Genomic DNA, 21,547 nt, shown 5'->3' on the forward strand with positions numbered 1-21,547 from the left:
TATGTAGGGGTCACTGCCAGTCTGTAGCTCCCTCCGTGGGGGGCAGGCTGTGGCACTGTGGCGACTGGCAGTACTGACTTCCTCTAAGCCAACCGGGCAGGGACAAGTCAGCTTGTTGTTCCGTCCACAGTGGAGGGCAGCCCTGGGGGTGAACAGCTGACCGTGAGGGTGTGGTCCCTCCCCCTAGACCACCCTGGAGGCCCCCTCAGCCCTCCTGCCTACAAAGAGTTCCCCCTTTGTGTTGAGAGGCCTGGGTCTCAGAGGTAGATGAATGGAGTCATGAAATCAGGCAGGGATTCCCTTCTGCTTAAAACCCACTCTCCTTCCCATGCAGCACAGGTGGCCAAAACCTGCGGCTGGGTCAGAGGACTGGTTTAGTAAGAATTTTTTTTTTTTTTAAATGTGGTTACCTGCTAGCCAGAAAAGGTGTGCGGTCTCGCAGTCTTTCAGACAAACTGAATTTAATAGTAGCTGACGTGAACCCCTGTTTCTCCTCTAGGCTCCAGAGCCGCACCCCAGTGCAGGTGTGGAAGCTCAGTTCCTCCAAAACCCGGACAGGCCTTGGTGTCCTGACTGCCACCCCCAGGGGGCCCCTCACTCGAGTCCTTGCTTGCAGTGCCCATGGGCAGCAGAGGTGTCCGGAGATGCAACAGGGCCCAGACCCCTACCAGCCTGTGGCCCAGCTGGGGGCAGGACTCTGGGGCAGGGTGAGTCCCTGCGTGACCTGATTCTCTGTGGGCAGGCCGGGCAGGGTGGCTGCAGGGCGGCTGCAGGGTGGCGGAGCCTGTGCTGCTGGCCTGCATTTCTCTGGCTGGACAGATACTGTGCCCATATCCCTGGTCTTTCAAAGGGCTCTGTGGCTGGTGGAGGGCAGCAATGCCCCAAGGGAGGAGCAGGTGGCCCTGCGGGTACGGGTACTTGTTTACTCTGTGGCATCAGTCCTGCTTCCCAGCTCAAGGCCCTGGCCTCCACAGGCCTCCTCCCTTCCTCCCTTCCTCCCTTCCTCCCTCCTTCCCTTTTTTCCTGTGGCTCCAAGGCCCACAGTAGAAAGGCTCCAGTCTGTGTCCATGTGTTTTGGAGGCCTCTCAGGTACAGGGACTGTCAGCCCAGCTGTAAGTGGACCTTGGACCACAAATTTGCATGGGCCCCTTTGCCAAAGCCCTGTGCCCACTGCCGGGGAACACTGGGGACTCCGCTCTTGTGGGGCAGTGGGGCTGGGTGGGAGCAACCCCCCATCCGGGTGGCTGTGGCCGAGGCCCTTATGAGAGGGTGGTAGGTGTGTCTCCACAGTGGGGGACCAGATCTCTCTCTGGCCCCAAAGACTGCTTCAAGCCTCTGGAGGAGCACTTTGCCCCAGGCTGGGGTGTGACTGCTTCTGGTTTAGGGTTGCTGCCTGTGCAGGTGGCCTTCTTGTCGGTCTTGTCTGCTGCATGGGGGTGTGGTCTCCTGTGGATGGCCCCTGTCCTGGGTGGTACTGTTGCAGGACCTGGGTTTCCGGGGGTGTCCGGGAGTCGGATGGGCCTCACTCTCCTGGCCTCCACTGGGTCCAGGAGTGGCGATCTGTGAGCCAGTGGCCGTGGCTGGGGGCAGCCTGGGGTGGGTGAGAGGCCCTGGGCAGCTACCTTGCGTCTCTGAGTTTGTCCTCATGTGTCTCTGGTCCTGGGGCTGGAACTCGGTGTCCGACCTGGTGATGGGTCAGGTGTGATCAGGTGTGTGGGGCTCGGTCTGCATGTGCAGGGCTGTTTGAAGGCCTGCGGGGCCGTCTGATGCCCCCCTTTTCTTCAGCCTCGGAGAGGATGGCTTCTCAGGCTGCCTCGCTGCAGATTTGCAGTCTGGTTGCTGTCGTTCCTGAAATAGCCTCTGAAGCTCTGTCCGGGAAGGGAACCTTGAGTGTGGAGGAGATAAGCCTGCTGACTGGGTGAGCCGGCCGGGGCGGGGGGTGGCCCCTCTTCCCTTCCTCCCCTGCAGCTTCCATGGCCTGGGGCTGTGAGAGGCCCGGGAAGGCACTGTCTTTGCGCCTGCACATGTGTGTGTCTGGAGTGTAGGATGGCACTGGTGCCGGGCCTGGATTTACTCAGCCCAGATCATGGCTGCTTTTGTTTACGTGGCCCCTGCTCTCACCCACAACTCCAGGTTTCTGGCTCTCGGGAATTTGAGGCCTGTGGCTGCTGTGGACCCTGGAAAAGAGCCTGTGCTTCCTGAGCCAGTGCGGGGCCTGGCATGGAGTAGGTACCCCGGGGGTGGACAGATAGGCAGAGGAAGGGATGGGCAGGTGGATGGGGGGCTGAATTGTGGTCAGTTATGGGTGGCGGGTAGATGGGTGGACAGCTGGATAGATGAAGTACTGGGTGGGTGGAGAGAGAAAGGGGTGGGTGGACGGAGGGATGGGCAGGGAGAGAAATGGATGGGGCATGCTGCTTCCAGCACCCACTGGGTGCAGCTGTCTGCCATCTGCTGTCCTGGGGGAAGGTCTGGAGAGGGCCTCTTGGTGAGTGTGGACTCAGCCAGCCTAGCCCCAATACAGCTGGGATGCATTGCTGCTCCTTCCGCCATCCCAGCAGCTGTCCAGCGATGAGACCCAGCCCCACTGTGTCTTTCTGGGATTCACAAGAATCCTTCCCTGGGCTGAGGGGGCGTTGCTGTGGGTGTATCTCACGGAGAGCCCCAAGGAGCCAGGCAGGAGCCTTCTGGTGGTTTGGGTTCTGGATTGGTGGGTGCTGGGTGGGTCTTAATGGCTGTTCTTGGGGCTGCCAGGCCTGCAAGGTAGACAGGCCTCTGGACTTGAGTGTGGCTGTGGACGAGGGCAGCGCGGCCATCAGAGGCGATGTCTAGGGCCACCCCCTCTGACTTGCCGCCTCCTCCTTCTGACTTGCCTCCTCTCTCTGACGGGCCTGCTCCTGAGCTTGACACCTGCCTGGGGGCTCCCGGCGAAGGCCGCTGGTTTCTAGAATGCACCATCTCTTCCTGGCATGACGGGAACCACCTGTGACGTTGCCACCACCTCGCTGTAATCTGGGCAGCAGCTGTCATGATCCCACCATGTGCCCCCCGTGAGGCCCCCACCTGTTACTGAGTGGCAGGGACGTGCTCCCACACCCCCATGCACCATCCTGCAGGTGCTTTCTGCTGACTTCTGTGTGCCCTGGGGCCTGCTCTCTTGGTAGGGGTTGACCCTGCCTGTGACTTAGACAGCTTGGAGGGCCAGGACTGAAGGGAGGGGGCGGTGGAGTGAAGGGGAGGGTGGGCACTGCTGGCAAGAACCACAGGCAAAGAGGGTGCCGGGGGCAGGGAAGGCCTGGAGGTTTGAGGAGCAGAAAGGAGACCCTCGACCCTCCCTGGGCTGGTGAGTCGGGGCCCAGCCCAGAGTGACAGGGACCGAACCTGGGTCCATGTGCCGTGCCCAGCCTGGGGTTCAGGTTTCTTCCCCGTGAGCTGAGCAGACAGGGAGGGTCTTGGGGGAAGGCTGTGGGCCCTTGGGTGGAAGAGTCTTGGGTGAGGCCCCTGAACTGGTAAGCGGGGCAGCGGCGGCAGGGGGCCCAGGGAAGTGGGGCCAGTCGGGGGTCCTCAGGGGTCCTTCAGGGATATACCTGCTGTCAGGGTGTGGGGAGTGGGAAGTGGGGGACGGGGTGGATTCCAGGATTCCGGGTTGTGCTTGGTCAGAGTGGGGAACTGGACGCTCCGTCCCTGGCTCAGCCTCTCCCGGCTGTGACCTTGGGGGACCATTGACTTTACTGTGTGCCTGGAGAGCCTAATCCCTACCTGCCCGTGGGTGACACAGAAGGCAGGAATGCAGAAGGCCTTTCAGAAGTTCTCGCTGGCCTGCAAGGTAGAGGCTGTTTTCTGCTGAGGATACATTTGCCCCCTCTATCCCCCAGATCGGCGGCTGCTCAAGGAGCCTGGTGCAGCTGCACGGAGGCGCGGCACCCACAGGACAAGTGGTGGAATGTTCTGGTTGTCCTTGGTGCAGGTGGCGGGCGGGGCTGGGGGGCTCTGTAGCCTTCCTGGCTTCGGTCCCCTGGACAGGCTCCACCTCCCTCTTATCGTGGCCCCTTTGGCAGGCTGCCTGCCACCTCAAAGTCACGCCGCCCTGGGCACCCTGCCTCTTCCGGGGACTGGGGCTGGGGCAGCTGTGTTTATGGGTGTACTCCCTGTGCTGGGCACTGCGCTGAGCTCAACACACAGGGGCTCGGGGAGGTCTGTGGGTGCCCAGGCCGAGATGTGAACCCTGAGTTTGTGCAACTTGAGTTTTAGAGTGGCGGCCTCTGCTCCTCACAAGACATTGCCCTGTGAGGGGGTCAGCCCTGAAGCCAGATGGCCCGGCCCCGGCTACCACGTGGCGGCTCCCTGTAGGTGCTTGTGTAGATGCCCCCGTGCGGGGGCTTGTTTGGCTGATGGATCAGAGGGAAGGTTCTCCCCAGGGTGTGAGGCAGCACCGAGGGCTCCGTGCCCAGCAGGCTCACTGTTGGGAGTTGGATCTGGTTTGATAACCGTGGAGCGGGGTGACAGGCCCTGACTCTGCAAAGCAGGACTGTGGAAAATGGACACTGATGCTGCCAGGTGGATCCAGGCAGGGCCGGGATGTTTGCAGGACCCATGGGACAATTAGAACGACTGGGCCTGACTGGCACAGGGATGTGGAATACGGTGCTTGCCATTAGCAGATACAAGCTGTACGCAGTGGGCCGCAGGCGCTCCCTGGGCTGGAACACATGGATGTCCAGGTGTGGAATGGCCCGGACAGCAGATAACAAGCCTTCGTCGTGGTCACCCCTGGGTGTGGGCTGTGGGTTTTAATCTTTTCATTTTTGCTCATCTGAATTTTCTAATTAAAAAATATTGCTTTTTAAAAATAATAAAAGATCATTTAAATTAAAATATATAAGTGAGGAGAGGCCGGTAAGAGGATTCTGGAGTCCCTGGAGTGTCTTCTGGCATCGCATGGATGAGAACTCTGAATGAATTGAGTGTGATTTGACCTAGGAGAGTGCCGGGGTGGGGGCAGGTGCACTGTGGTCCTGGGTCCACATGGTGCTAGGGTCCCATGGGCTCCTGGCCCCTGGCTGCTGCCCCCACATTGGGCCCTGCACCAGGCATGAGTCCCATGTCCTGTCCTTGGGGAGGCCTGGGGGACAGGAGTTGGGGGGGTGGGCAGTGCCTCTGTGTGGCAGATTCCAGCTTCTCTCAGGGGCCAGGATTACATGGTCCGTGTTGGACTCTGGGATGCTGGTGGGAAGAACAGTCTGGGCGAGGAGGAAAGGGTGGCTCTGCTGACCCCTCCTAGGTCGGCTGGGGCTGAGGCGGATCCCACCTGTGGGGTGCTGCCCAGAGATGGAAGGAGCTGGAGTCCACAGGGCGCTTCTCTTCTCTTTTCCTGTGTGTTAAGGTAGTTCAAAGGCCTCCTGCCCGAGGAAGTAAGACAGCAATCTCTGGGGTCCTGGGCACCAACTCTGGGCACTGATGGGCTGGTCCAGTGCAGGGAGCTGCCCCGGCCGCCCCCGTGGGTGCAGGCCATGGGCTCTTGTTTCCTTTCCCCCATCTGTAAAATGGGTAACGGCAGCTCCTTCAGGGGCTGTTAGCCACATGCTTAGACCGCACGGAGAAAATGCAGTCCCTCCAGAGCTCCTAACCTTTCATGGGCCACAGGCCCCTTCCCAGAAGTTTTTTTATTTTTTATTTTTTTTTTGAAGCAGGGTCTCACTCTGTCGCCTAGGTTAGAGTGCAGTGGCACAGTCATCACTCACTGCAGTGTGACCTCCTGGGCTCAAGCTGGCACCGTGACCCCTTGTCCAAGGCCTGCCAGGCTGGCCTCCAGTCCAGGTGTGAGGTGTGGGGCCCTGAGGCCCTGGCTGCAGCTGGAAGCTCTTGGGCAGTGCACTGTCCCCACAGCGGACTGCCTCCTCCAGCCAGGTGGCCTTAGGTGATCCTCCAAGGTCCAGCCAGCCGGGATCTGAGTCGGGAGGAACCACGGCCCCCACGAGGGCGGAGACTCCTCTGAGCTCATCACTTGTCTTGGTTGGGTAGAGGCCTGAGAGGGTGGACACTTGCCCAGGGTCACACAGCTTGTGCGTAGCAGAGCTCCCTGTCCGGCCCCTGCCCCGTGCCGGCCCCTCTCACACCTTGCTCACGCTAGGTGCCTTGTACCAGTGCCTGCTTGGGGGTGGAATTGGAGAGGGGAGGGGTGGGCGCCGAGCTCTGCCTCCCACCAGCATGCTTCCCGGAGCTTCCTGGGAGAAGGTTTACGGAGGAGTGGCCTTGTCTGGTGTCCCTCTGGGTAGAGCCTGTGTTCCGGGCAGGCTGGGAACAATGAATGGTACAGATCCACGGCTCCCCTTGGGCCTCGGTGGGCTCCAGCCATGCCTCCTGGAAGGTCATTTGGAGCCTGGCTGGCAGGCAGGAGCTGAGTGCTGCCAGGCGGGTCTAGATGTGGTTGGTTCCTGGCTGCACCTGCCGGGCTCATGACCTGCCCTGTCCTTTCCTTGGGGAGCTTGGTGACGGCTCAGGTCGACTCCCAGGGGCCCGCCCTTCAGGGCCCGCATGAGTGTTCTCGGGCTGGCTGTGGGGGCATTGCTTCTTCCTGTCCTAGCCGGGACCTGCCCATCCACCCAGGGGGCTCAGGGACGTTTTTGAGTTTTCCTGAGGCTCTGCCTAGGGAGTGTCGCTGAGGAAGCTGGAACAGTGACCTTCGTTGTTGGGGGAGGAGATGCAGGCAGGCTGTGGCCCAGCTGCCCCATTTTGTAGCTGGGGAAACTGAGGCCCAGAGTGGAGAAGCGATCTCCAAAGGGGAGGTGACACATGGCTGAGCCCCGCCTGATGGGTGCTTGCTGGGGGAGAAGTCCTGGGGTTCCCCTACCCAGGCTGGGGTTTGTCCCCTACTTTGCAGGAGGAGGGGGGCTCCCAGAAGAGAGTGAGTTTTGAGGGAACACGGTGCTGGGGGTCCCCTCCTGGGCCTGGGGCTGTGGTTCTTAGAGGGGCAAGGGTCTGGCCCCTGTTGCTGGCTGTGGCAGCCACAGCCTTCTGACCCTTGCTGGCCTGTCGTGGAGTGGGGTTCAAGATGCTATCACTGACATCTGCCCGGGCTCGGGGGCTTCTGTGTGGTGCCAGCCTTGCCCGGGGGCACAGCCCTCAGCAGGCCAGAATAGTCCTCAGGAGAGCTTGCTGCCAGGCTGCTGCCTGGGGCCAGGCTTCAGATATGCTGGCCAGCCTTGTCCAGGGGGCCTCCTGCCAGGTGGGCAGAGGGAGAGGGCCTTCCTGTCCTCATGAGAACAGGGCTGAGCTCCATGTTCCTTAGCCTCCCTTGGCCTCAGTCATCCTATCTGGAAACAGGGATCATAATAGTTTTAGTTTATAGAGAGCGAGGGCCTGGCCCCTGCGCTCTTCCTCCGTGGTCTCCTCTGCCCGCTCCCAGGACACCTGGCCTCCTGCTCTGAGGCCCAGCCCTGGGTTGCAGCAGTGAGCATGACCTGGCCATGGTCTAGGGGCTTTGGGGTGGGTTTGTGGGCAGCTGGGCTGCAGGGGGCTGTGGGAGCCTGAGGGAGTGCCTTCCAGGGGAAGCCCGACAGATGGGGGCACTCCAGGCAGGGGCAGGAGGTGACCTGGAAGTCGGAGGGGCAAGCTGTGGCTGGAGAGCCGGGCAGGGTTGGTCAGCAGGTCCGAGGGCCTGGGCCTCCCTGGGGTGAGGGCCAGGGTGCCTCTGCAGGGGTGGAGGGGGTCTGGGTTTATCTCCCCATTGCACAGGGCTCCATGGGGTGGGCTGAGCCATGAGCGCCCTTCGTGGCACCTTGGTGTCCGGCAGGGAGGCAGGGGCCCAGGAGGAGGGCAGGACTGGCTTCGACGGTATCGGCCTCTACCCTTTTGGTCCTCACGGAGGAGGCTGCTCCCTCTTCCCTGGAGCAGCCAGGGATGGTGTGGGGCCCTGGTCCCCTGGCTTGATATAGGCTTCTGCAGAGGATATGGTGTGGCCGGGGGCTCAGCTGAGAAGCCACCAGGAGACAGATACAGCCTCAGGAAGTGGTTTTATATCTCTGCTGAGAACCACAATCCGAGTCACATGGGACCATTGAGATCATGTCAGGGTGCAGGCGGGGGAAGGCTGGGAGCTGGGGTTTGGCAAAGGCGTTGGGGTGCTCTTGTGCTGGACAGGCTGCTGCCCACCGGGCCCAGCCCAGGTGAGGTGAGAGACACCTGCCCCCCACGTCAATGCCTGGGCACACAGGCCCAGTGCACACAGCCAGCAGGCATGCATCTTGCAATGGGGGCTGCAGGGACCCCTTTGCTCCCCGATCCCTCCCCTGCAGACCCAGGCCAGGTGGATTCAAGGTGTGGGGCAGGGTAGGAGCTGGGCACTGCTGGATGGCATGGGCCACCCGCACTGGGGCTGCTGTGACCTCCGAGTCCAGGCACTGCCTTCCACCTGGTTAGGGACAGGGCAGGGAGGCTGATGGGCTGGCCCAGCTTGGGTGCAGGCCATGTGCCTCTGCGTTTCCTTTACCCCATCTGTAAAATAGGGATAACAGCAGCTGCTTAAAGGGCTGTTAGCCACGTGCTTAGACTGTGCCCGGAAAATGCACTGTCTCTCCTGGGCTCCTAACCTTTCACAGGCCACAGGTCCATTCCCAGAAGTTTATTTTTTATTTTTCGAGACAGGGTCTCCCTCTGTCGCTTAGGCTAGAGTGCAGTGGTGTGATCTTGGTTCACTGCAGCCTCGACCTCACTGGCTCAAGAGATCCTCCCGCCTCAGCCTCCTGAGTAGCTGGGACTACAGATGCACACCACCACGCCCGGCTAATTTTTGTATTTTTTGTAGAGATGGGGTCTTGCTATATTGCCCAGTCTAGTCTCAAGCTCCTGAGCTCAAGCGATCTGCCTGCCTCAGCCTCCCAAAATGCTGGGATTACAGGCATGCACTTTTTTTTTCTAAGTAGCTTTATGGAGGCGTGCTTGGCATACCGTAAACTGCCCCAGTTTAAAGCAGACAGTTCCATGAGTCCTGACATTTGGAGGCCCTGTGAAGCCAGCATCAGCAGAGTGGGCACACCCATCACCCTCCCAGCATCCTCCTGTCCCCACGACCAGGCCACTGCTGCCCTACCATCAGGCACGATGGATGGGCTTGTGCCTTGTGGAATTTTATTTGGATGGACTCTGGCAGCCAATGCTGGTTTCGTCTGGCTTCTTTTATTCAGCGTCATGATTTTGAGCTGTGTGTCTGTTGTGTGTGTCAGCCTGTTGTTTGGGTAGAGCCTACTTTGCCGATCCATGCACCTGTTGATGGACATGTGGGCTGTATCCCGTTTGGGCTCTCACAAATGATGCTGCTAGGAATAGCTGGAGTCTCTGTGTGAGCACATGCTTTTGCTTCTCTTGTGCAAGCAAGTGGTTGAACTGCTCCGCAGCCCGCTGGGAAGTGGAACAGCTGTGTCATGGGGTGGGTGTGGGCTTCACTTTCTAGGACACTGACAAACCGTTTTCTAAAGCAGCAATCCCCTTTTGCAGTCCAGCAGCCCCGTGCGACAGCTCTAGTTCCTCTGTCTCCTTGTCAACACTTGGTGTGGTCGGTCTTTAATTTTAGCCAATCTAACGGGTGTGTCGGGGCCCTCCCTGGCATTCCTGGTGACTCACTGTGTGGGGTCATCTTTTCAGCTGCTTAGTTGTTGTCCGCATATCTTCTTTGGTAAAGTGTCTGTCAAATTGTCTGTTAAGAAAACTTGGGTGGTTTTTCATTGAATTCAAGAGTTTTTGTTTTTGTTTTTGTTTTTTTTTTGAGAGGGAATCTCGCTCTCACTCCGTCTCCCAGGCTGTGGTGTGGTGGCGCGATCTTGGCTCACTGCAACCTCTGCCTCCCGGGTTCAAGCGATTCTCCTGCCTCAGCCTCCCAAGTAGTTGGGACTACAGATGCCCACCACCATGGCTGGCTAATATTTGTATTTTAGTAGAGACAGGGTTTCACCACGTTGGCCAGGCTGGTCTCTAACTCTTGACCTCGTGATCCGCCTGCCTCAGCCTCCCAAAGTGGTGGGATTACAGGCGTGAGCCACCGCGCCCGGCCAAGATGTTACATATTTCTATATTCTGGACCAAGTCCTCTATCAGATACCTGCTCTGTGAAGGCTTCCCTTGTCCCTTGCTAGTCCTTCAGTTCTTTTAAACAAAAAAAAATTTTTTTTTTTTTGAGACAGAGTCTCGCTCTGTCACCCAGGCTGGAGTGCAGTGGCGCGATCTCGGCTCACTGCAAGCTCCACCTTCCGGGTTCACGCTTTTCTCCTGCCTCAGCCTCCTGAGTAGCTGGGACTACAGGCGCCTGCCACCATGTCCAGCTGATTTTTTGTATTTTTAGTAGAGACGGGGTTTCACCATGGTCTCCATCTCCTGACCTCGTGATCCGCCCGCCTCAGCCTCCCAAAGTGCTGGGATTACAGGCGTGAGCCACCACGCCCGGCCCTTTTAAACAACTTGTTTTTAGAGCTGCGGTCTCACTCTGTCGCCCAGGTTGAAGTGCATGGTGCTATGACAGCTCACTGCAGCTCCAACTCCTGGGCTCAAGCCATCCTCCCGTCTCAGCCTCCTAAGTAGCTGGGGCCACAGGCGCATGTCACCACGCCCGGCTGATTTTTAAATTTTTTGTAGAGCTGGGGTCTGGCTATGTTGCTGACAATCAAAATGAGGACTTGAAGCATACTCCTCAAATCATCGAGGTTTATTGAGCCAACGTGAGGGCACGCCCAGGAAGAACTCCAGTCACAGAAGCATCTGTGGCTGCTTTTTCCGAAGAGGTGCTTAGGAGGTTTCATTCATATTTATATGTTTTCTTGAAAAGGGGAGGGGCATCAAGTGAGACAAATGATTATATACTTGCGAGACTTTAGTTAGAGCCCGGTAAATCTACATTTTACAGAAGACGTATATTGGAGGAAAGAGGGAGCATGGAAGCGTATATCCCAGGGAGGCGGAAGAACATCTCGTTATCTCGTCTCGCCTTTGTTCTGTGCCTGGGAAGGAAGACAAGCCGTCGTCTTATGAAAAGGCTGGTTTCTGTTCAGCCCTTTGGGAAGAAAACCCAATGACAGTTATCAAGGGAGGGGGTGTGATGATACGCATCCAACCGCACATCCATCATGGCCCTGAACTCAGCCTCCAGGGTTTCTCTGGGGTTCCCTCGGCCAAGTGGGGATCCATTCAGTTAGGTGGTGGGGGGGGGGTGCTTAGAATTTTATTTTTATTTCTCATTGCCCAGACTGGTCTCAAAACCCTGGTCTCGATCAATCCTCCCACCTCAGCCTCCCATTCTCTTAATAGTGCCCTTTTAGAGAGCAAACGTTTTGACTTTGATGAAGTCCAGTTTATCAACTTGTTCCCTTATGGATTGTGTTTTTTGGTGCTCTCAGAAATCTTTGCCTAAACCAAGGGCACAGATTTTCTCTTTTCTTCCAGAAATTTTGTAGTGTCATGTTTCACACTGAGGTGGATATTCCTTTTGAGTTAACGTCTGACCAGCTGGGAGGTGTCGGTGGAGGCTCCCTTTCTGCCCGTGGGTTCCAGCACATTTGCTGGGATGGCCCTCCTCCCTCCACAGCAGAGTTCTACCCGCCCTCGCCACCCTGTATCAATTCATCTCATCGGTATCTCCCAACGGCTGGGGAACAAGGGCTGACTCGGCTGCAATCATCCTGCAGCCAGACTCGGAGACCTAGGACTCTGAACCTCCAACTGGTGTGGCTTCAGGGTCCCCAACTTTTCAGACCCCACCTCTGTGTTGCTCTGCAAGTGGGGATCAGCAGGGCTGTACCCAAATGCTGCTTGCTTCTCCCGCCCTCCTCCCTCTCCCCATCTGCTCTTGGCTGCACCCCCAACCCTGACCCAAGTGTCCTCCACGCTCAGCAATGCCACAGCCTCTGACACTCCACGGCACTAAAGTGTCAAGAGACCCAGGGGACCTGCGAGATCCATCTCGCCCCACACACCACCAGGTCCCCAGGACTTGGAGGATGCTGATGGCCCAGCTCTGGGTCCTAAGCATGGCAATATCACAGCCTCACAGGCACATGTGTATGTGTGTGTGTGCACGTGTGTATGGGTGCGTGTGCACCTGTGTGTATGGGTGTGTGCACGTATGCACGGATGTGTGTACGGGTGTGTGCATGGGTGTGCACATGTGTATGGGTGTGTAGGGGTGTGTGCATGTGTGCATGGGCGTGTGTGTACTTGTGTATGGGTGTGTGCATGTGATTGGGTGTGTGCATGTGTATATAGGTGTGTGTGCACGTGTATGGGTGCATGTGCACCTATGTGTGTATAGGTGTGTGTGTTTATGTGTGTGTGTGCACCTATGTGTGTATAGGCATGTATGTGTGTATAGGCGTGTATGTGTGCATATGTATATATGTGTGTATAGGCGTGTATGTGTGTTCATGTATATATGGGTGTGTGTGCACCTATGTGTATAAGTGTGTGCACGTGTATAGGTGTGTATATTTATGGGTGTGTGTGCACCTATGTGTGTATAGGTGTGTATGTGTGCACATGTGTGTAGGTGTGTGTGTTCATGCATATATGGGTGTGTGCACCTATGTGTATAAGCGTATGTGCACGTGTATAGGTGTGTGTGTTTTATGTATGGGTGTGTATGCACCTTTGTGTGTATACGTGCATGTATGGGTGTGTGTGCACCTTTGTGTGTATACGTGCATGTCTGTGTGTATGGGTGTTTGTGCACCTATGTGTGTATAGGGGTGTGTGTGTGTATGTGCATGTCTGTGTGGGTGTGTGTGTTCATGTCTGGGTGTGTGTGCACCTATGTCTGTGTGTGTGTGTGTGTGTGTGTGTGTGTATGCGTGTGTATGCATGTGTGCATGTCCCTCACAGGGCAGAGCTGGAAAGAACTGGAGAGGCTGAGGCTGGTCCCTTCATCTCAGGGTGAAGCACCTTTACCCAGAGAAGGAGGATCGTGGCCTGGGCTACTTTGTGGGCTGGAGTCCTGGTCTCTGTCACTGACAAAAGCAAGGCAGAGCGTCTGGGAGGGGTGTCATGCGGGGCTTTCTGAGTCACTGGCTGCGTGAGATGTGAGTAGGAGGTCTGTGGGATAGGGAGCTGGCCAGGGACTTGAGCTCCCTGCCTGCTATGACCTCAGTCAGCCCCTGCCCCTTTTCAGGCTCCTTCCCTGTCTAGGGGTACCCAGTAGAGCTGCCCAGCCCTGCCACCCCAGCTTGTTTGAGGAAACAGTGCAACCATGCTGTGGGTGGAGGCAGATGTGATTCTGTCCTCAGAGGCATGGGGGTGACTCCATGGCTCTGAGCCAAGTCGCAGCTCTGGGGCCCTTCCTGATACTCCAGGGCCCCCCATCACCCCAGCACCGAGACGGGCATGAGCAGAGGGGCTCATGGTGATGGGGTGGGCGTGGCTGGGAGAAGCCTGCACATGAAGGCCTCTGTCATTGGAGGAGACTGTCCCATGTCCCCCCAGATCATGCCCCTGAGTGGGGAGTGTCTTCTGGGCAGAGTGGCGCACAGGGTCCCACCCATCTCAAGTCCATGGGATTAACTCCCCTGTGCTGGAAGCTACAGGAGCTGCTGCCTGTGGCTGAGGAGAGGCCAGGACAGGCCAGGGAGAGCAGGCAAGAGACGGGGGGCTGGCAGGGAGGGGGCTCCATTAATTCTGATGTCATTTATTGCTGTTCCTATATTTGTATAATAAATGGAAGAAAATAGTGGTTGGGGGCTTGCTGGGGACTCAGGGAGGGTTGGGGACCTCCAGGGCTTCCATTCAACCTGAGGCCCATGGTGCAGTGAGTCCTGCCTGGAGTCCCATCCAGCAGGAGGCAGGAGAGCTGGTGTTTGGAGATGTGAGGGGCTGGGCCCTCCCAGGTGAGCGGAGTGGGAAAGGAAAGGGTCTGTGCTGGGAAATCCGAGGGGCAAGGCCGTTTCCCGTCCTGGTCCGTCGTTGAGTCCCCTGCCGTGGGACAGCACTCAGCATGGCACAGACGCTCAGCCGTGTCATGTGGCTTGTAGAACGAGGGTGTGTGGCCGGCATCATCCTCAGGGAACTCTGGAGGGACTGGGCCTCAGTTGGCCTGGCCTGGCGCGGGGCTGCCAGCCAAGAACCTTCCTCCATCCCATTGAGAGCCAGGGCAGGTCCTGGAGATGGCAGCCTGCAGTTTGAAGCCCCCGACAGCTGGGGGAGGCACTGCTCTGCACAGGTAGGGCCATGGGGCCCGCTGGCCAGGGTGGCCGTTGCTCAGTGGCACCAGCTGGGCAGACAGCCGCATGCACTCACCCCTCGCCCTCCACAGATGGGAGCCTGGGAGAGCCCTGCCTCCCGGAACGGACATCCTCCTTCACCAAAGCCGCAAAATAGGCCTGATGCCAGGAACGGGGCACTGCAGGGCCCTTGGGAGGGAGGTAAGCGGGCAGCCGGGCCAACCTGCTGCTTGGGGAAGGGCTGTGGCTGGCCCCAGCCTCCTACCGCTGGCCCAGTGGTCTCTCCACACATCACCCAGTGTGGAGTGGTTTTTTGTCCTTCCTTCGAAACAGGCTTTCCTCACTGAGGGCTCACCGTGGGGCTGTGCTGGGGACACTGGATGTGTCCAGGGTCCGTCAAGAAGGGCTGGGGGTAGTCAGGGTCTCAGGGACCACTCTGCTGTCCTCGAGTCTCCTGGTGGTGACCAGTGGTGACTCTCGTGGCGCCCGGGCCACAGCTGCTTTGTTCACCTCCTAGGAGGGAAGAGGGCGAGGGTGAGCCTAGGGCAGATGCCAGGGCAGTGAGGCTCACGTGGGTCTCTTTGTCTGATGTGCCGGTGTCCAGGCTGCAGTGGGCACCCGAGCCCTGTGGGAAGCCTCCTGGGTCTGCAGCTGAGCAAAACAGCAGCCGCCAGATGATGGGCCCTAAGTGGCTGCAGATAGCAGGCACCATTAAATGCAGAGGCCATCTGAGGCTGCAGGCTCAGCACAGGTGGCTTTGGTGCCCTTAGGGAGGGGCAGCGGTGGAGCCCAGGTCTCTGAAACATTTATGACTTCATGCGTCAGCTGGAGGCTCTTTCACCGCCCAGACAAAAGGCCCTTGCGTCAGTGTTCCATGTGGGGCGGGAGCTTGGGCTGAGAGCTTGGGCCCCTGCTCCCAGAGCTCTCTGGGAGAGGCCCAGAGAGGCCCACTCCCAGAGAGGCCCAGAGCTGGGGTGGCCACACCTGCTGGGAATGCTGCTGGTGGGACTAGGTTAAGGCGAGAAGGAGGTGTCCATGGCCAGGTGGATTAGTGCAGGTTGTGATGGTGTGGTGGTCCTCACAGTGGGGGACTTGCCTATGGGAACCTCATCACAGCCCCACATCGGGCCCTTTTACAGATGGGAAAACTGAGGCATGGGGTGCATAGCTAGTGAGGAACAGAGCCAGATGGGAACCCAGGCATCGACTTCAGAGCTGACCTTTGTGCATTTGTGCATTGTTTGTGTTGTGATAAAATACACATAATGTAAAATTGACCTTTTTAACCCATGTTTCATGGTCTTCGGTTTACTCGCAGCGCTAGGCGTCCGACATGTCTTTCTAATTCCTGAACGTTTCCATCATCCGCAAGAGGAAATTAGCAGTCACCCCTTTACCCCATGCCCCCAGCTCCTGACAACCACAAGCCCACTTTCTGCCCCTGGATTTAGCTATTCTGGATGTTTCATGTGCCTGAAATCATGGCAAACGTGGCCCTGTGTGTCTGGTTTCCTTCACCGAGCGTCCTGTCTTCACTGTCCGCCGTGTTATAACACACAAGGGAATTCCCTTCCTTTCTGAGCCGAGTAGTGGTCTGTGGTGTGGATGGACTACGTGCAGCTGTCTCTGCCTTTGGCTGTTGTGGCTAGAGGCTCCTTCCTGAAAGCCTGATACTTAGAATGGATTTAAAAACAAATTCAAATATGTGTTGCTTATGAAAATCACAAAATTAAGTATGATGCCATCAAAATGAAAAAATGGCTAAAGATTTTCAAGCACACACACCTAAAGATAGCAGACGTTCCATTCAGCCTTCATCTCAAAGAATGAGGGCAAGGAGGGCGATTCTAAATGGCTGGAGACATAGTCAGCTGTGAAGCTGTAACTTTCATGAAGACAGTGACGTGGTTTGTCACTGCCCGGATCTCATCTTGAATTCCCTGTGTTGTGGGAGGGACCTGGTGGGGGGTAATTGAATCACGGAGACGAGTCTTTCCTGTGCTGTTCTCGTAATAGTGAATACGTCTCATAAGATCTGATGGTTTTAAAAAGAGGCATTCCGCTACACAAGCTCTCTCATGTTTTGCCTGCCACCATCCACGTAAGATGGGACTTGGTCCTCCTTGCCTTCCACCATGATTGTGAGGCTTCCCCAGCCACATGGAACTGTAAGTCCAATTAAACCTCTTTCTTTTGTACATTTGCTCAGTCTCGGGTATGTCTTTATCAGCAGTGTGAAAACGGACTAATACAGACAATAAATTAAAAACTATTTAAAATGCAAAGGAAAATATAAATTTAAATCACCTCTTCGAGTCTCTGGTAGATCAAGAAAACAAAAATAATCTGAATTATTAATATAGTTAATAGATATATCAAACTTCGTAACTTAAAAGCAAAAGATGTACCTTTTACAGTGTTCCTGGAACACTCACAAACATTGATTATATACTAGACTGCAAAAACTTCAAGACATTCTAAAATTAAGAACCTTTGCTGGATAGCTCTGATTTTGACATATGTTTAAAATATATGTTATTAATTACAAGTTTAATTAATGAAAGTCTAAAGAAGAAAACTCTACTTAGAAGTAAAAACATCAGCAATATTACTGTGTAATAGATCTGAACATTAAAGGGGCATGTATGCATATCTGTACACCGAGGCAAATTTATAGCTATAGGCATTTTCCTTTTCTGAAAAAAGTAAATATGTAAGTTAAAAAGTTCACAGTAAGAAAAGTGAATGTAAATAAGAGATAAGAATAGAAAATAATAGGAAACAGGAAGACAGACTTGAGGGTTCTTTTTGGGAGGTGATTCTTGGTTCTTTGAGGAAAACAATATATATCTTATAATTTCAATCATGGAAAAACCCCAAGTATATATCTAAATTTAGACATGAGAAGGCTCTTTGGCAATCGATTTAGAAAAGTTTTGTTTGTGTTTTTAAGACAGAGTCTCACTCAGTCACCCAGGCTGGAGTGCAGTGGTGCAATCTTGGCTTACAGCAACGTCTACCTCCCGGGTTCAAGTGCTCTTCCCCACTCAGCCTCCCAAGTAGCTGGGTTTACAGGCATGTGCCACCACCCCTGGCTAACTTTTTGTATTTTTAGTAGAGACAAAGGTTTCATTATGTTGGCCAGGCTGGTATTGAACTCCTGACCACAAGTGATCCACCCACCTCGGCCTTCCAAAGTGCTGGGATCACAGGCATGAGCCACTGCACCCAGCCCAGTTTTTAATGTGACAGTACTTTGTAAAATTGTACTCCAATGAGTTTGAAAAATGTTGTGAGATGGCTTATTCTTTGGGAAAAAATGTTAAGTCAAAATTAGGAAGAAGTGGTGACGATCTCAGTATGTGTGAGATGAATCTGAACCCTCATCAGAATGTCCACAGCTGACGGTGAACACCTTGGCAGGTGAGATATGTGGAGACATGGCACGTGGTGAAAATGCTTGGCAAAGTGTTCAAGGCAGGATGGAGATACCGTATGGGCTTTCACTGGACAGTGTTTTCATCCCGTATGTTTGAACAATTTTTAATGTGGGATCAAAGGTAGGAAATGCTCTTTACAAAGTCATCAAAAAGTTTTTTCTGGAAAAGCCTCCAGCCCACAGTGACCTAGGTTCTTCCCACCATTGAATTAGGATGCCGTCTGCTACTGAGAGATCCAGTCATGTTAGTGGCTCAATGGGCAGGATGCCCAGGTTAGCTGTGAACAAAGTGATCTCTCTGCTGCCTCACTAGCAGAGAGAAAAGAAAACTACAGACCAGTGATATGTACACAGAGAGCGATGAAAATCCTCATTATGATGGCAGACTAAACCCATAGTGTGTTAAAAATGACCACACATGTAGGCTAGGCACAGTAGTTCATGCCTGTAATCCCACCACTTTGGGAGGCTAAGGTGGGAGGATTGCCTGAGCTCAGGAGACCAGCCTGGGTGACATAGTGAGACCCCATCTCTTTTTATTAAAAAAAAAAAAAAGACCATACATACACACATGCACACACAACAGTGGTAATGGATTATAATTCATGAAAAAAGAATCTATGCATCCACAGGGACACACCCATGTATATAAACAAATAAGTGGAAGAAAGGAAGCCAGTTCTCACGTTAGAATCAACAGGGCTGGAAGGCCACCAAGGAAACCCCGTGGCAGGAGCAGGGGTTCAAAGAGCTGGTGGTTGTAGTCTCAGTGTCTCCCACCACCACTTACTAGTTACAAAGGAAAAAGAATCACTTTCTAGGGGCAAAGCTGGCAACACCACCCGAACCAAGTGATCCAAGTTAACATCACCAGGAATGGGACAGGCCAGCTTCACCACCCTCCGGATGGACAGCCTCGGTAGCAGAACTCCTGCCAAAGACACAGCTGTCCAGGGTCGAGTCATCCGGAGACACAGGGCAAACCCACATGGAGGGAGACACACACAGTGGCCTGAATACTTTGAAAATGCCAGGGCCAAAAAACGTAAAAGGCTAAATAAAGTACTGTTCAGGGTGAAGGGGAAGGAAGAAATGTGATCCCTAAGTGGGAGTCTATGATTCCACTATGTTATGTATTAGTCCATTTTCACATTACTGATAAAGACATACCTGAGACCGGATAATTTATAAAGGGAAGAGGTTTAATTGACTCACAGTTCCACATGGCTGGGGAGGCCTCACAATCACAGCAGAAGATGAAGGAAGAACAAAGGGACATCTTACATGATGACAGGCAAAGAGATAATGAAAACTGAGCACAAAGGGTTTCCCCTTATAAAACCATCAGATCTCGTGAGACTTATTCATTACCATGAGAACAGCATGGAGGAAACCACCCCCATGATTCAATTATCTCCCACGAGGTCCCTCCCACGACACGTGGGAATTATGGGAGCTACAATTCAAGATGAGATTTGGGTGGGGACACAGCCAAACCATATCATTCTACCCCTGGCCCCTCCCTAATCTCATGTCCTCACATTTCAAAACCAATCATGCCTTCCCAACGGTGCCCCAAAGTCTTAACTCATTTCAGCATTAACTCAAAAATCTGCAGTCCAAAGTCTCATCTGAGACCAGGCAAGTCCCTTCCACCTATGAGCCTGTAAAATCAAAAGCAAGTTAGTTAATTCCTAGACACAATTAGGGTACAGGCCTTGGATAAATACACCCATTTGAAATGGGAGAAATTGGCCAAAACGAAGGGGCTAAAGGCCCCATGCAAGTTTGAAATCCAGTGGGGCAGTTAAATCTTAATGCTCCAAAATGATCTCCATTGACTTCATGTCTCACATCCAGGTCATGCTGATGCAAGAGGTGAGTTCCCATAGTCTTGAGCAGCTCTGCCCCTCTGGCTTTGCAGGGTACAGCCTCCCTCCTGGCTGCTTTCACAGGCTGGCATTGAGTGTCTGCAGCTTTTCCAGGCACATGGTGCAAGCTGTTGATGGATCTATCATTCTGGGATCTGGAGGACAGTGGCCCTCTTCTCACAGCTCCACTAGGCAGTGCCCCAGTGGGGACTTTGCATGGGGGCTCCAACCCCACTTTTCCCTTCCTCACTGCCCTAGCAGAGGTTCTCCATGAGGACCCCACCCCTGCAGCAAACTTCTGCCTGGACATCCAGGCATTTCCATACATCTCTGAAATCTAGGCAGAGCTTTCCATACCTCAATTCTTGACTTCTGTGCACCCACAGGCTCAACACCACATGGAAGCTACCAAGAGTTGGGGCTTGCACCCTCTGAAGCTGCAGCCCAAGCTGTACCTTGACACCTTTTAGCTATGGCTAGAGCGGCTGGGACACAGGGCACCAAGTCCCTAGGCTGCACACAGCATGGAGGCCCTGGGCCCAGTCCAGGAAACCATTTTTGCCTCCTAGGCCTCTGGGCCTGGGATGGGAGGGGCTGCTCCTAAGGTCTCTGACATGCCCTGGAGACATTTTCCCCATTGTCTTAGTGATTAATATTTGGCTTCTTGTTACTTATGCAAATTTCTGCAGGCTGCTTGACTTTCTTCTCAGAAAATGGGTTTTTATTTTCTATCACATTTTCAGACTGCAAATTTTCTGAACTTTTATCTCTGTTTCCCTTTTAAAACTGAATGCTTTTAACAACACCCAAGTCACCTCTTGAAAGCTTTGCAGCTTAGAAATTTCTTCCACCAAATACCCTAAATCATCTCCCTCAAGTTCAAAGTTCCACAAATCTCTAGGGCAGTGGTAAAATACTGCCAGTCTCTTTGCTAAAACATAGCAAGAGTCATCTTTAATCCAGTTCCCAAAAAGTTTCTCATCTCCATCTGAGACCACCTCAGCCTGGATTTCATTGTCCATATCATTATCAGAATTTTGGTCAAGCACTTCAACAAGTTTCTAGGAAGTTCCAGACTCTCCCACATTTTCTTGTCATCTTCTGAGCCCTCCAAACTGTCCAACCTCTGCCTCTTACCCAGTTCCAAAGTTGCTTCCACATTTTTGGGTATCTTTACAGCCGCACCCCACTCCCAGTACCAATTTACTGTATTAGTCCATTTTCATGCTGCTGATAAAGACATACCTGAGACTGGGTAATTTATACAGGGAAGAGGTTTAATTGACTCACAGTTCCACATGGCTGGGGAGGTCTCACAATCATGGTGGAAGATGAAGAAAGAGCAAAGGCACATCTTACATGGCAGCTGGCAAAGAGAGAATGAAAACAGAGTGCAAGGGGTTCCCCCTTATAAAACCATCAGATCTCATGAGACTTAATTCACTACCATGAGAACAGTATGGGAGAAACTGCCCCCATGGTTCAATTATCTCCCACTGGGTCCCTCCCACAACACATGGGAATTATGGGAGCTACAGTTCAAGATGAGATTTGGGTGGGGACACAGCCAAACCATATCAGAGTTGAATCCTGTCTGGGAAGAGATGGCTGCAATAGCCAGTGTCTGGGCAGCTGATGATGTGAGAGTGTGAGGTAGAGAACTGTAGTGTGCAATAGAGACCCGTAGTGTGCATGTCAGTGTTCTTTCCCGATTTTGACAACAGTACCGCATGGTTACAGAAGAGAACAACCTTATTCCTAAGAAATCCATGAGGAGGCATTTAGCAGAAAACAGGCAAGGTGTCTCCGAGGGCTCAGAAAGATTCAACCAAAAGAGGGAAGTCTGGAGAGGGACAGGATGGAGCAGGACGGGGACAGTGTAGAAACCGCAGCCAAGTCTAGGCAGAGCACGTTTGGGAGTTCCTTCTGCTATTCTTGCAACTTCTCTATAAGTTTGAAATGAAATCATATAAATCGAAAGTTAGAAGAGAATTACCACATCACATTGGATTTCACTCATAGCCACGAGAACGGGTGGTGGTCTCTTC

At 54.3% G+C, this 21,547-nt stretch overlaps 1 protein-coding gene across 4 annotated transcripts in view; it reads left to right on the plus strand.

The window, feature by feature from the left end:
- KCNQ1 (potassium voltage-gated channel subfamily Q member 1) overlaps positions 1-21,547 on the plus strand; it is a 404,939-nt gene that overhangs the window by 14,545 nt on the left and 368,847 nt on the right. Inside the window, exon 1 of one of the 4 annotated variants that reach the window (XM_016920193.4) lies at positions 1,265-2,225. The exons of the other annotated variants lie outside the window; for them this stretch is intronic. Within the exon in view, the coding sequence (XP_016775682.1) occupies positions 2,221-2,225 (5 nt within the window). The 5' untranslated portion in view covers positions 1,265-2,220. Of the gene's footprint in view, positions 1-1,264; positions 2,226-21,547 lie in introns of those variants that run through there. 4 annotated transcript variants of the gene reach the window in all.

Source organism: Pan troglodytes, chromosome 9 (assembly GCF_028858775.2).
Source record: "Pan troglodytes isolate AG18354 chromosome 9, NHGRI_mPanTro3-v2.0_pri, whole genome shotgun sequence".
Taxonomy (NCBI): domain Eukaryota; kingdom Metazoa; phylum Chordata; class Mammalia; order Primates; family Hominidae; genus Pan; species Pan troglodytes.